Source organism: Branchiostoma belcheri, unplaced genomic scaffold (genome assembly GCF_001625305.1).
Source record: "Branchiostoma belcheri isolate BF01 breed outbred unplaced genomic scaffold, Haploidv18h27 scaffold67, whole genome shotgun sequence".
Classification (NCBI taxonomy): Eukaryota; Metazoa; Chordata; class Leptocardii; order Amphioxiformes; family Branchiostomatidae; genus Branchiostoma; species Branchiostoma belcheri.
The window spans coordinates 1749900-1765962 of record NW_017804320.1 but is presented as its reverse complement, the minus strand read 5'-3'; the positions used below and the strand labels follow the sequence as shown (position 1 = coordinate 1765962).

Here is a 16063-nt window from a genome sequence, read left to right as displayed (position 1 = left end):
AATCAGGTCATAGACCCTTGACTTTTTTTGCCCTGCGGTGGCATAGTTACTTCGCATTTGCTGCGTTTTTCTGTAGTGTGATGCGTTGCTTGAGAAATATCCCCAAATCGTACATATACAGGGCGCTATATAGATGGTACTGTATGTGCAACCCAAATACATGTATATATATATATGGGCGCCGCAGGACAAGGGTTTTTTTAAGTTGTAGACATTTCTGACGGTTTTTGTGTTTTTTTTTTTACATAGCTCACCATCAATACATTGATGACATAGTGTGGAAAGGCACATAGTATACATAGATTTTTACCATCATTTGGCCATCTGACAAAATAGCAATTTTTTTCACATTTTAACACGTTACATGTATAGAGAGAGTTCTCTTTCCAATGTATTGAGTTATCTTTCCAATATGTTTTATATTTCCCTGATTAACTTGTTCTCTAATATCGTCAAGCTAGTACAAAAGTCTCCTGGAACAATCTTTGTATTATTGAATGTACAATGCATGTTCAAATGTTTTGTGTTATATAGGTTTGGATTGTAGCAGAAAACTTCCCAATAACGAATTACCACACATTCAATAAGGCTTCCATAGATGCACTTTCTTACAAAAACACTTGGCATTTGCCACCTGGGATATCGAGGAAAAACTTGAACATTATAGACATCTAGAACATTATTTATTCCTTGCTCTTAATAATACTATCAGTAAGCTACATCTTATCTCAACCCTGAACTGGTTCGTCTAGGCTCCAGGTCCAGCTAGAGCAATAATATTTTTTTTAGAGTCATCCTAACCTGGTACCCAGTCTATCGCGGTTGCGGCGGATTTTCTTCGGGGCTGCTGAAGCTCTTCCCCGCCCGCCTCAGCTAGGTTCTCCGGTAGGTTTTTCACGATGGTAGATCGTGGCGTACAATGTACAAAACTCCTAGCCTACAGGCGCTACAGGCGTAACATTCCTAACCGGGCGATCTGTTGAGCTGGACGGGGTGAAAACTATTTAGAGCCCCGAAGACAGCCTGCCCCAAGCACGATAGACTGGATACCAGGTTAGAGTCACCCTGGTCATACTGCCGCATTTACGATCTTGATTAATATATAAGAAGCTGAAATGAATGCTACCCATCTCCCCATAGTGTATGACCATTACATGGTTGCTTTTAATGTGCTTGAGTCTTTGAGATGAAAAAAAACAACAACAGTGGTCTTGGCTAAAATGTGCAACTATCTTCACATTGATAACAACTATTACTGATGAGGCTACAACCTACATGTAGTGCCCTATTGCCACAGTGTAAGCTTTTAATTATGTTTACCTTCGCAGAAGGAAAACATTGTTTTTGCTCTGTTTCTTCTTCCTCTTCTTCTCCAAACAAATAAGGTCAATGACCTGAACCAGACGTCTGTCACCATGGTGACTGGTGTTGGGTTACACCATGTTGCAATTTTCTAGCAGGAGGGATTTAGACGTCTGTCACCATGGTAACTAATGTTGGGTTACATCATGTTGCAATTTTATAGCAGGAGGGATTTACACTCCTGTCACCAAATACATATGAATCTGTTTGAGTAAGAATTAACAGAGCAGACCATATGCGAAGGTAAACATTTTGCATTTGCTTTGCATTTACAAGACTATCGAAAATCATGCAGTTTAAAGTCTTGCGACTTTTATCTTTATCAGAACATGAACTCATTTGAAGTGCGACTACTCATCACGGGTTCTTTGCTTTTTGGCGACCCGCCGGTGACGACAAACTTTGAGGGAGAATTCACGATGGTAGTTGGCTTGCCTTCATTGATACGTGGGCCGTTTTGCTGTTGTTGGTCACTCTTTCTGGGTGGGACACTGCCGGCGTGCTTGTCTTCCGTGTTGGTCACTAAGTCGAGAACGGTGGTCAGCGAGGAGGGACTTTCACAGCTTGGCCCGTTCGCAGACGGCGTCCCCGTACTCGAGTCTTTGTCTCCCGGTCTCAAACTACTATCATTCGTTGTTGTTGATTTGTTAGTGATTTCGTCGTCAGATTGCGAGTGGAGTTCCAACACGCTAGCCAAAATGTCCGGTTCATCTTTGGTTGTCTCCTTACTCTCCAGTGTAGTACTAGCTTCCTTCGCGTCCGACGTTCTGCGTGTCAGTGACGACTGGTCATCACCACTCGTTTCCGACGACTTGGGCTTGTCCACTCCCCGTTTTCTGGCCTCAGCCGCCACCTGCTGCCCGATAGTGGCTAGCGGGATGACGGTCCCCTTCAGGAAACGCGAACTGGAAACTTTTGCCGCCGCCGTTTTCTGTGATAACAAAACCGAAAATTCACATTATGATCGCTCTCCAAACATGTATATGAGAGCATATCATCATTAAACATGTATTCTGCCCCTACGTCCCATTTTTCAGTGTCTTTGCACCTATTTTCCTATTGAAAGATTGTTAGATTATTCATGCCACAGCGTACAAGGCCCAAGTACAAAGCGTCATGGAATGTGCATCATTATGTTGGATGGGGGCTTCTACATGTATCTCATCGCTAAAAATTTTTGACTCCGAAAAAAGCATTACGCATCATAGGTGTAAACGAACATGAAGTCAGAATTGAACTAAACATCCCATCACTACTCCACAGGTTGACGCCAGGTGGCCACTGCTTCTCTGATCTTCAAAATGCCCACCAGACCTACAAAAGATGCTTCCCCAACCATACACAATCAGACGCACAACTCGCAACAGTCTCTCCACAGGAAAACATGCCCTCACTGTGCCAGTCTCTAGAACTCACTCCACCGGCAGAACTTGCATACATACTGCAGTACACATCTGGAACAGTCTCCCAGACAACGTGGTCGGCCTGATCACTGACAACAACCTCCAGTCATTCAAAAGAAGAGTACACCGGCATCTTCTTTCCACCATCAGACAGAAGAAATCAGACAGAAGAAAGATGTCTAGACTATGCATGATGTACAAAATGACTAATAAACTGGTGGATGTCCCAACTACTAAGTACCTAATACCAGCTCAGAAGAGAACAAGAAATAGCCACGCATTCAAGTACCAGAGTTATCAACCAAGGATTGAGGTGTTCAAGAATTCATTCTTTCCTAGAACTATCGCAGAGTGGAACTCACTGTCACCAAGTACAGTAGGGGCACTGTCAATAGATAGCTTTAAACAATGTCTAGAGCTAGAAGTTCAAGGGTTAGGTGTAACAAGTCGATCGGTGTAATATAGCCAGCTGCCGCCGCGCCGCGTGCCTGCGAAGCTGGTGTGTTACGCCGAAAGGCGGTTATACCGGCTATACAGATACAGATACAGATCAGGACTTCTACATGTAGGTAGAACCTTGTAGTTGCTGTAAACCAATGATAAGCCAGAAGAGCTACATTTGTAGTGTTTATATTAGCACATTATAGAAAAATGCCTTGTTTAATGGTGATACAATAAATTTCATATCGTTCCAAAGATCTTTTGAAGTGGGTTTACCTTGTAACTCTTGCTGAAGTCGTCCAACATGCCGAAGAGTTTGTCTGGGTCTGTCATCTTGTAGTTCTCCCCGAACATGGCGCACACGTCCCTGTACGCGTCCTCCATCTGCCGGAAACTGTCCACGGCAGTCCACACGGCCTGGACGTTATCCTTGTAGAAGGCGTGAGGAAGAGTTAAGAAAGTACCAGTAATGTTGGAAAACAATAATCTCTAGCTGAGCAATTAATAGTCTGTATAGCCGGTATAACCGCCCTTCGGCGTAACACACCAGCTTCGCAGGCACGCGGCGCGGAGGCAGCTAGCTATATCACACCGAACGGCTTGTTACACTCAATCTTTGCACATTTGATTGCAGGAGTTGTTTAAAGCTTTCTAGTGATGATGCTCTAACTGTGCTTGGTGGCAACGACTTCCAGTCTACGATAGTTCTGGAGAAATACGAGCTGGTAGTCTCCACCAGGCCTTTCTACGGGAATACGAATCGTAGAATTCGGCAAAAAAGAGAGTCAAGGGATTGTCTATGGATGACATCTTCTGGGAACCCCAAAACTGATGCGAGCGTGTGAATAAAAAAAGTTTGGCAAAAAAAAAGTTGCTTTCAACATGAAATCTATGTGGTCACAATGGTTGAACAAATGACATAGAGTAATCTACTCTACAAATTCTTTCTTTACATTTTCGTCTTTTTCATTTGATTTTGGCATTCTACGACATTGGTATCGTTTTCTGGCGATTTTTTTTTCAACTTTTCAACGGTATATATTTCCTTCTTTTGCAACTGTCTTGTACAATGTACAGTATGGTTGAAAACGTTTTTTTAAACGGCCGAAAATCGATTCGTGCGTGGATGTCATCCATATAATCAAATCAACATAGCCTAGGTAGATTTAAGATAAAGTAATAAAATAATTTGCACGGGAAAAAGGATATGGCTACAGCGGCGTTGTCAGGTTCGTTCTCACGGATCTGTTTAGCCGCCTCCATGCCTCTCCTCAGGGTCTGGACGTCCAGCGCGACCGCCTGGAACGATACTGGGGAAACAAACATCGATGTTAGCATAAAAGTTCAGGCCGCCAGGCTATAAAACCCACAATTACAGTCATGAGACTGGGATCCGTTGTAGTCAAAGTTGTCGGCTTCCACTTCTGGTTGACCTCTAATTCTATTTTTTTTCATGAGCAAAGAAACATCCCACCGACGTACAACAGATTCAACTTTTTGGCCCAAATTTGCCATTGTTATTGAATAGCATAGGGAACAGGTTGTGGACCCTTGTAGTGATTTTAAATATCTTAGTTGTAACAACACTTTATTGAGACATGAAAAACTGATTTGCAATGCTCTGGCTCACATCGTGTATTGCGCTTTGTCGTTTCTTTCCAAAGAGAGTGTAGAGTCAGATTGTGTTTATTGCATGCTTTGACATTTGGTGCCAAGAAATGCGTTACCTTCTTTAGCCAGTTCGATCTGCATGTCCTCATAGAACAGATGCGCGTCGGGAAATTTCTTCTCCACGATGTCCACAAGAAAGTCCAGAAGCGTCTTCGACTTGTCAGGTGTTCTGACCTCTTTCAGCTGTTGAGAGGTAACAAATATATATTAGGTTCATATTCAAAGTTAAAAAGTTAAAACTTTAGATCCAACACAATAAAATTCTCTGACCTAGAGAATATTGGACACTAAACAAGACTATTTTCTGAGAGGGGTGAAGGAGGCTATTTACATCAGGGCCCATCACCCTTCACTCAACCACGACGGGGGCCGACATTGTCTACCAGATACCTTTGACCCAGTGTTGGCGTCACACTTCAAAGAAGCCACGTAACAAGCTTCACTGGGTCAGTCTACTGAGGAAGACCAGAGTGACTGGTCAAAAGTTCTACGTGAGAGAACTTTACTGTGTTGGATCTAAAGTTTGAACTTTAAACATGTAACTACCAACACGGATGAACTTTCATCATGGTCTTAGAGTCAGGTAGCCAGAAATCCAGCCCCGATCATTTGCCTGAAATCCTGCCTTGTTAGGTAATGGTCCACTTCGATAAGTGTTGGCGGGGAGCGAATTTTTGGGAGCGGACCTTTAACAAGGCTGAGGATCAGGTTTGTCTAAGAGGCCATCAATTACCACTGTTCAACTTCAAATGTGTGCATTCGTCATTCCTTTATGTAAGGACATCAACTGCCTCTTCCATCTGTAATGGTGGAACATCATATGCATTGCTGTGAATTACTAGTACTATTGCCATATCTACATTAGGCAGACATTGTTACTGCTTTTTATGGGTTCACCACACCACGAAGTGGTGTGGTGAAACCATATTGCTTTTTCTGATGTTTCTTCTCCTTCTCCTTCTTCTCCTGCCATTTTTTAAATGGATTCAGCTTCTTCATTTTAGGGCCCAAGGTCCTGAAATTTGGTATGGAGGTACAGTGGGCAAATACCCCTAGGCGTTTTTTAAATTATTGTGATACAGGCTTTTAGAATGGTTTTATTTGAGTTTTTTGGCTGTGTTATAGCAAATGTATTACTGTGTTAGTCTGCCTTGTTTACCACGTTTGGGCATGAGTCATCAGAATGGAATGCAGGGCATCAACCAATAGGCATGCAGCTTTCCTCTATACTTCTTGCTGATTGGCTGTTGGGATTTAACTTGATTAACACCTGCACAGAAGCATTTCCATACTGACAGTATGTCTGTATTCAAGTGTTTTGGTAGGTATTTCAAGCTTTCCTGCTCCAGCATTGGAATGCCGGGCATGGTACGTTTTTTTTTATTTTGAACATCAACAGTTTGCATTATGCAATTAAAAATCCTAACCAATAAAGTAGGGAATAGCTATCCAACTGTTGTTTTAGTTGTATTTTACTTCATATTATAGTTATATCAATGTAAATCATTGTTTTCCCTTGTGTTTCTCATTCTTTCCCTGCCGTGTCGTAAAATGTGGTGAACCCATCGCTGTATTTGCTCCAAAGCAAATATTGGCCTTTCTAGTTTTAATTACCTTCTCCAAAGACTCGAGTCTGAACCCACTGGCAGGGTTACGTCTGTGCCCGTTCATCTGGTTTCCCAGAGCCAGGATTACCTGTTAAAGCAGACGGTAAATTTTAGCAAGAATTGTACCTCTTTGAACACTGTTCAGTACTGTTCTGAAGCAAAATTTGGAAAGATATAGTTTACTGGATTAGACAACAAGTTAACTTCGCCGGTTAAATGAACTTTCACAATGTTATTTTTGGTATCCTTGGAAAATTTGCCCTTATTGTAAATACATTTTTTTACTTGCAAGAAATGTATGTTTTTCAAAATAGAAAGTCCAAATTAGCTTCTTTAGAAGGTTTCATTAATCTTGTTAGACATTTTTGTAAGGTGGAATACATTAATCATTTGAAAAGTTAAAAACATTTGCAATTGGGGAAATGGTTAGCATTACAAAATCATCTTATTAGTTAATTCGTTTGCAAAAAATAATTTTGTACCTGTATTTTTAAGGCCAGGGAGGTATATCAACAGTCATTGATGGTAACAACCCAAGTTCATAATGTACCACACAGTGTAACAGTTTCAGTTTGAGATGAAAAACGTTGGAAATGTCGTACCTCAAACAGTTTGCGGAGCCTCCAGCTGCTTAGTACACAGAGGGACGCTTCAGACACTATCTGGATATGCTGCAATTAAGATAAATTTACAATAGATATCAAAAATAAGAAGGTAACATTTCCAAAGCAAATGCAAAATGTTTACCTTCGCATATGGTCTGCTCTGTTAATTCTTACTCAAACACATTCTTATATATGATATGGTCAGACAAGAGTCTAAATCCCTCCTGCTATAAAATTGCAACATGATGTAACCCAACACTAGTTACCATGGTGATAGAATGGCTCAGGTCATTGATCATATTTGTTTGAGGAAGAAGAGGAAGAAGAAGCAACGGAGAAAAAACATTATGTTTTCCTTCTGCAAAGGTAAACCTAACTCGTACCCATCTGAAGCTCATGTGATGCATATAGCAAATGGGTACCGCATTCCTAATAATTTCAAATGTTAAAAGTTAAGCTTAGTATAGTGCACAGCAGTACAGATTGTGCAAGTGTTACAACTTGCAATTTGCATAAAACGACTAATTTTACACAAACTAAAAGACATTTAGTCTATACACACTACTTCTAGTGAATTACTTCTTTATTTTAGAATGCTATAAATTGACATTCCACTCACTGCATTTGTGGTCTGTAGGAGTTCACTCAATTGTTCCTGGAAGGCCATCTGGCGTAGATGCAAGTCGTACCCTTCGATTTTTGTTAACTGTAAAGAAGTTGGCAGAAAATAATGAGAAGTGGTGTAAACAATCACTGTAGTACGTAAATAATTTCATCAGGTTGGTAAACGACTGAATAGCAAAGTTCTTTCTATCACAACCATTTAAAGCCGACGTTTCGATGACCTGTCATCTTCATCAGGGCAATTCTGACTGGTTTACTGTGCACTGACACTAGATGTTACTTGGTGCATAGTGCACTAAAAGGTGTTACATAATGTATTGTATTGTAAACAGAAAAAACTAGCTTAAGTGCACTATGAACTATGTAACACCTTTAGTGCACTATGCACCAAGTAACATCTAGCGTCAGTGCACAGTAAACCAGTCAGAATTGCCCTGATGAAGATGACAGAAGGTCATCGAAACGTCGGCTTGAAAAAATAAATGGTAGTGATAGAAAGAACTTTGCTATTCAGTCATTAGCATGAAGTAGAGACTACAAGTCGTGCCCATATGAATCATGAGTATGCAAATAAAAAGGACAGTAAGAATGTTCCACATACCTCATAGAAGTACTTTTCTGCCTCACCGAAACGATTGTGCCTGTCTGCATGTTCCTTCAGCAGTGTGATCTGTAACAGACCAAAACATTTGTCAATCAAAGCACAACATGGAAATTCAAATTATGTATATCTATATGTCTATATCAATGATATGGTTCAATTAGTCATTCATTCATTTGACAAAAAGCAGTTACTCAAGCAACTGGATATGATTTTGGAAACGGTCAGACGTTTCAGCTAGTATCCACTAGCTTTCGTCAGTGACTGAGAGACCAGAGGGGAAATGCAGGTTTATAAGCACGAACTATTGATTGAATTATTACTGATGAGTACAGCGATTGTTTCAATCAATAGTTCGTGCTTATAAATACTCTATTTGTCCTCGGGTCTCTTAGTCTCACTGATGAAAGCTAGTGGATGCTACCTGAAACGTCTGACAGTTTCCAAAATCATATCCAGTTGCTTGAGTAACTGCTTTTTGGCATATCTTATTAAATGGATGTTAAACCTTCACCGACGCATTCATTCATTCATTCATTCATTCATTCATTCATTCATTCATTCATTCATTCATTCATTCATTCATTCATTCATTCATTCATTCATTCATTCATTCATTCATTCATTCATTCATTCATTCATTCATTCATTCATTCATTCATTTTACCCACCTCATCTTTCCTGGGGAGGTACTTGAGCAGAAGTTCGGCATTCTCCCCCGGCAGGACGGAAGTGTCGCACACCCGGATAGCCCTGATGATGTCAGGCGTCGGCCGGCCCACCCGTCGCAGGGTGATTTCTGTCAACAACGTCAACAAATGATTTCTGTCAACAACGTCAACAAATGATTTCTGTCAACAACGTCAACAAATATCCCCCATTGAGGAGGTCTCTAAAAGCCAGGTTTCAAGAACATACACGGCCTAGATCTGCCAGTTCAGAGGTGTCTCAACACATCCACATAGAGTCAACCGGACATTTTGTTTCACTTGACACTGTAAGGATCTTAGACACTGAACAAGACTATTTCTTGAGAGGGGTGAATGAAGCCATATACATCAGGGCCCATCATCACCCTTCATTGAACAGCGACGGAGGCCGACATCGTCTACCAGATACCTTTGACCCAGTGTTGACGGCAAAGAAGCCACGTGACAAGCCTCACTGGGTCAGTCTACTGAGGAAGATCAGAGTGACTGGTCGAAAGCTCTAGGTGAGAGAATTTTTTGTGTTGGACCAAAAGTATTAACTTTAAACATGTAACTACCAATACAGATGAACTTTCATGATAGTCAACAAATATCATTATAAAACAAGTTTGAACTTCAAGTTCCAACACCAGAAAAGAAATTGGGCCACGGTGAGTATCGAACCCCGGACCTCTCGGTTCGGGTCCAACGCTCTAACCGTTGCGCCACCGACGCCACTATATGAAGAGGATAAGTAAGTAAGTAAGTAACAGTTCAACAACTTACCGACATTCTTGGCTCTGTTCTGGTCCACTAACATCAGCTTGGAAGACGATGCTTTCCGCCCTGACGGTGAGGTGACTCCCGGCGGTGGAGGGGCAGGGGGTGGGGGGATGGAGGCGCCTCCCGGGGGTCGGGTTGGGGTACCCTCGGGCTTGAGTTGAAAGGCTGCCTCCAGTTCGGCAATGTCCGCCTCATCCAGGACGGAGTCCGGACTCATTGTCTGTTGAAGAAATAAAATCATGGAGCGAGTTAATAAAAAATGTCTATCTCTTGTACTACGGACCAAGAAGTCCCGAGTTCGAATCCCGAAATGCCAATGATCTTGTAGCCTTGGGAAAAGGCCTTTACACGACTCTCAGGTGAAAATGAATATTGTCGCCAACAACGTTGCGTTGGTGGCGGCATAAAAATAAGTTGTAAAAACTTGACTGTGCCGTCACCGTGTTTTGTGTTCAATGTTGGAATAAAAAAACTTAAGAAGAAAATAACCTCGTAATTAGTCTGGAAGCCATCCGTTTTTTTTGGGTAGCGAGTGCAAGGAGCCGCGTTATAAAACGGATGGCACCCAGGCTAGTTAGTCATCAGTGTAGGCTGACATCCCTTTGAATGGCGTAATAGCACCAAGGACAGGGCATTTTGTCGATAATTCGCGTCCATGTACACACATGTAAATACTGCCAGAAATCAGACAAATGCCATACATTACCACACTAACCACACGGGGAAGCTTTCTGTATCTGTTTCTGTATAGCCAGTATAGCCGCCCCTCGACGTAACACTCCAGCTTCGCAGGCACGCGGCGCGGCGGCAACAGGCTACATTACACCGATCGACTTGTTACACCTAACCCTTGAACATCTAAACATTGTTTGAAGCTACCTAATCCAGATTTAAAACATGTAGTGCGTTATCTTGGGTTATACATGAATGTAGATAAAGATTATCTTCAATTTTTTTACCTTGAATATTGAACTTCCCACCGAGTCCAGGGTGCTCCAGTTCAAAGTTGGGAGGTTGACTTTAGGGGTTTCCTTTTCGTCGTTTGCCATTTCTGTGTACCAGAACAATGTGAAATATCAAACATCAATTGTTGTTGTTGTTGTTGTTGTTGTTGCTGGCTTCAAACATCAATATCATGTCATGAAATAACAGATATCACGTTAATCAATGACAATGGAAATTGGTGATTGATAATCGTCAAATTATGAAACAATATATGTCTGATAGACACTAGTATTGGTATTATTATGTTTATCGAAGGATAACATAATATTGTTTTTGCTCTGTTTCCCCTTCTTCTTCAAACCAATAAGGTGAATGACCTGAACCAGACGTCTGTTACCATGGTAACTGGTGTTGGGTTACATCATGTTGCAATTTTATAGTAGGAGGGATTTAGATCCTATATACGAATGCTTTTGAGTAAGAATTAACAGTGAAAGCAGAACATTATGCATTTGCTTTGAAAATGTTACCTTCCTAGTTGCAATTTGCCTCTTGAACTCTAAAGTGTTCGATTTGTGCCCAGGGTGTTCGTGTTTTTTTTTCTTTTTGCTTTATTGTGTTATCTAACAGTCTCGTATGCGTGCCAGTCTCATAATCTCAAGGTCGTGAGTTCGATCCCCACACGTGGCAAATATTTTTTGTGTGTGTTTTAATTTCATATATATCACATGCAGAAGTAGAGAACATAGAAAACATTATTATTACATGTGTTTTAATGCATATTCATATCACCAGTCACGAGTCACAGTCACGAGTATTTTGTTCTCAAGCCAAATGCACTTTTTCTGGGCGTGACTTACCACAAAATTGTCTGAAGCTACATATAAATATAAGACACATAGGCATCAATCACGATTCAAGTCTAGTTTATTGGTATTTCTTCTCTATTCGTACTACAGTGTGTGTGTGTCTGCTAACATACGGTACGTACCCAGCAATGAGGACATGCTTTTCGATCTCCTCTCACCGAAATAATTGGATCTTGTGGTGGAAAAGCCGTCGGGTAGAGGCGGCGGGCGTGGAATGTTAACCGTAGGTCTCGGAATAGCTGCGAGCAAAATGGAACAAAAACGAATATTCATCTCAGTCGTAACATTAACACTATGCCTTTTCCTCCCATTTTGTACGACGAGTATTCGTGGCCCTGAAAATCTTTCTGGTGAAATATACTCCGCCATTTTGTTATAGAAGCTTTTGGAACCTCCCTAAATGCGGGGACGATACGTTAAAGGGTTTAGGGGTGGGCGGAAAATAGCGTTTTGGTAAATAACTGATGCCAAAAGTGAGTATTCGGACGTATTGCCACCGCGTTATGTTTATAAATGAACCGCACCCACGCTCCTAAATTACATTTCTTCGCCTAGCCTTGTATGACGTCTGTTTCTCCTTTTCCCCAAAATACACCAAAAATACATATATTACAAAAATTTATATAAATATAAGATTTTCTCCCACAGTATTACGTTTCCTAAACAATAACAAGAAAATAAAGGCTTGTCCGTCTATCACAACACACATGTATAATGTAATAAAATGCTATACGCATAATCACGATATAAGTTGCCTTGCTCATTTGTACAATGCAGAACTGTAACAGTTTATTCATAAAAAACAGCCTCGCAGCCTGTACAAAAACATGCTGAATAACACTGATTTTTGACAGTTACTTGTCTGGCAAATACAAATTAACATTGCAATACATATACAAACACGCGAACAAAAACATTACAAAAAGCCTCACATGGGCACTAAAGTAAAGACCAGAGAGTCCAAAGAGTCTTACTGCGAAGAACCGTACTTTACCCGTTGTCATTCCCCGTTGTTTCAAGCAAATACTAAGGTTGAGTTGTTTGTATACGTTACTTGTTCGTCTATCACAGCACACATGTAACGTCATATGTAATAATGCTATACGCATAATCACGATATAAAATTGGCATGGTCCTCTGTACAATGCAGTAAACTGTAAACGTACTTACCCGTTGTCATTCCCCGTTGTTTCAAGCAAATATTGAGGTTGAGTTGCTTGTATACGTTGCTCGTTCGTCTACCACATACACACAGCATACATGTATATGTAATAAAATACTATACGCATAATCACGATATAAAAGTGTCCTTGTTCCTTTGTACAATGCAAAACTGTACTTACCCGTTTTCATTCCCCGTTGTTTCAAGCAAATATTGAGGTTGAGCTGTTTGTATACGTTGCTAGTTCGTCTACCACATACACACAGCATACATGTATATGTAATAACATGCTATACGTCTCATCACGATATAAAATTGGCCTTGTTCTTTTGTACAATGCAGTACTGTACTTACCCCGGGTTGCCATTCCCCGTTGTTTCAAGCAAATTGAGGTTGAGTTGTTTGTATACGTTGCTAGTTCGTCTATCACAGCACACATGTATATGTAATAAAATTCTATACGCATAATCACGATATAAAATTGGCATGGTCCTTTGTACAATGCAGTACTGTATACGCACTTACCCGTTGTCATTCCCCGTTGTTTCAAGCAAATTGAGGTTGAGTTGTTTGTATACGTTGCTAGTTCGTCTACCACATACACACAGCATATAGTACACAGCATACATGTATTATATATTAAAATGCTATACGCATAATCACGATATAAAAGTATCTTTGTTCCTTTGTACAATGCAGACCTGTACTTACCCGTTGCCATTCCCCGTTGTTTCAAGCAAATTGAGGTTGAGTTGCTTGTATACGTTGCTAGTTCGTCTACCACATACACACAGCATACATGTATATGTAATAAAATACTATACACACGATATGAAATTGGTATGGTCCTTTGTACAATGCAGTACTGGAAATGTACTTACCCGTTGTCATTCCCAGTTGTTTCAAGAAAATACAAAGTGAGCCTGAATTGTATATACATTTAGAGAAGAAAAAAAACAACAACCAAAAAAAAAAACATGGCGGGTTGTTGTTAATTTCACGAGAGAGAGGCTAGCGCCCGCCCCCTCCATTTTTCTGTAAACATCTCTTGTTTTTTTGATATCTTAGATGAAAGAAACTCACCGAATTCTGGCGGATTCTGACGCGCTGGTTTTTCTACAGTCTCGGGCGCTGTCACTTCTTCCTCATGGGGCTCCACGATTGTGGGAATTTCGGGGGAATTGTAGAGAATCGGTACCTGTTGCTCCTAGAAACAACAATGGCAGAAAAGCTATGAATAAATATCAAAAGAAAACCGCAGACGTAATATTGTAAGGGATTTTTCATTACTGCTTCCAGTGGAGCAAATGCCATTTTGCTCAATCAAGTGATTTTATAGGATTTATGACTTGTTTTAATTCTTATTTGTACTGTATAATGCTAATAAGTCTAAGTTTTAAACTACGTATTTGTGTAAGGAAATCGCAATTCCTTGTGCTGCAAATTTTTTTTATGTTGAATAAAAAATTATCTCCATTTTGAGCGTAAGCCTAACTATATCTTACATTTAGTATGTGCGATACAGAGAGAGAAGACACAGGGTCACCAATTTCTAGAGATGTCACTTTTAGTTTCTGATTCCGTACACATACATGTACAGCAATGTATGGGGTGCTATGAGGACACAATGGTGGTATTTAATTTGTCTGGCGAGTTCAAAATGTAATATTCTTGAGTGCTCTTTCATGCAATCATATTTTCCCTTGTACATAATATATACGTACAAGAAGAATACTACAAAGAAAACACCAAATTCCAGAATTTTCTTCCATACCAATAAGCTATAAAAATGCTTGCCCATACATACATACATACATACATACATATCATTATGTTTACCTTCGCAGAAAGAAAACATATTGTTTTGCTCTGTTTCTTCTTCCTCTTCTTCTCCAAACAAATAATGTCAATGACCTGAACCAGCCTGTCTGTTACCATAGTAACTAGTGTTGGGTTACATCATGTTGCAATTTTATAGCAGGAGGGATTTAGACTCCTGTATGACCATATATTTGAATGTGTTTGAGTACGAATTAACAGAGCAGACCTTATGCAAAGGTAAACATTATGCATTTGCTTTGCAAGTGTTACCTTTATAGCTGTTTGTTTGTTTGTTTATTTGTTTATTTGTTTGTTTGTTTGTTATGATGGGTGACCTACCATGAGCCGGTCCAGAGACTCCTGTAGGTCCAGCGTCTTCTGCTGAAACTCCTGGCATTTCTGTAGCGCCTCCTTCTGTTTGTTTTCCAGTACTTTCTTCTCTTCTGCAGCGTTCTAATGAACAGTAAGAAGGATCTTAATGGTGTGATTGAGTTTTTTCTGTAGATCATGATATAAGTTTTATTGCAAATTCATGCCCGAGGGCTAATTGCATGAACAGAAGAAACATTTGGTATAAAACAGGTAATTACTACACATGGAACTACTAACTACTAAGAAACTACTGGTAAAAACTACTGGGTTTGACTTCTTTTTTGAAGACAGAGGAAGACAAAGGATCCCACTTTTTCTGTAATTTGTGGGTTTTCGGATGTTAAGAGGAGAGTAGTTTTCTTTTCATTTGTATATGTGTGAAAGTTTGGGTAGAATTTGGAGACTACGTCAAAGAGTTCATGAGAGATGGCCAGTATTATAGGAACGCACCATTCTATATAACGGTCACAAAAAGAGCAAACGTTTGAAACAACTTAAAACAAATAGTACATCCGTGAAGATATGATATAATAGTTAGCGTTCTGTTCAAATCTTATATGATACACTCTTCATAAAACCACCTTAGTCATCCGTACGAATGCGTACATAGTACAGTGTACGTTTCTAGCCATGGAAATACAAAGATGACAAGTACCTAGCTATATATAGCCTGAACTCACCTGAATTTTGCCGTTTAGAAGGTCGATCTACAAAACAAAAAATAAAAGATAAGAAGGTTATCATACACATTAATTATGAACCGTCAGTTTGTCATAGAGCTGTCTAAATAAACGCAATAAACATTCAAAGGTAACAATAATTATGAACGAGTAGTCCCCATTTCCTGAAAGACGAAACTATTGCCCAAAGGTACACTGCACTATTGACGTATAACGTTCTGCTTATAACATCCTCTGTGAGTGGGTTCATTGGGATTCACAATTATCATAGATAGTCGCTAATTCGTCTCGTGGTCCTACATTTATACACACTACATGACATAGGAAAATACTAGTATACAAAGCATAGATACATTGAAAACAATAAGGGAGTATATAATAAAAATACAACTTAACAAAAGGCCATATACATCAACTAAAATAGCACG

The 16063-nt window shown here is 40.1% G+C and overlaps 1 protein-coding gene across 1 annotated transcript in view; it reads right to left on the bottom strand.

The window, feature by feature from the left end:
- Positions 1-1662: 1662 nt before the first annotated feature.
- Positions 1663-16063, bottom strand: part of LOC109483898 (formin-like protein 3) — a gene marked incomplete at its 5' end in the record, with an annotated part of 39207 nt that continues 24806 nt past the window's right edge. The window contains 15 exons of the mRNA XM_019787037.1: positions 1663-2293; positions 3483-3647; positions 4416-4516; positions 4934-5060; positions 6492-6572; positions 7087-7155; positions 7709-7795; positions 8315-8383; positions 8986-9113; positions 9790-10006; positions 10746-10837; positions 11723-11839; positions 13846-13969; positions 14923-15036; positions 15636-15662. Coding sequence (XP_019642596.1) covers positions 1685-2293; positions 3483-3647; positions 4416-4516; positions 4934-5060; positions 6492-6572; positions 7087-7155; positions 7709-7795; positions 8315-8383; positions 8986-9113; positions 9790-10006; positions 10746-10837; positions 11723-11839; positions 13846-13969; positions 14923-15036; positions 15636-15662 — 2127 coding nt within the window. The remainder of the gene's footprint in view (positions 2294-3482; positions 3648-4415; positions 4517-4933; positions 5061-6491; positions 6573-7086; positions 7156-7708; positions 7796-8314; positions 8384-8985; positions 9114-9789; positions 10007-10745; positions 10838-11722; positions 11840-13845; positions 13970-14922; positions 15037-15635; positions 15663-16063) is intronic.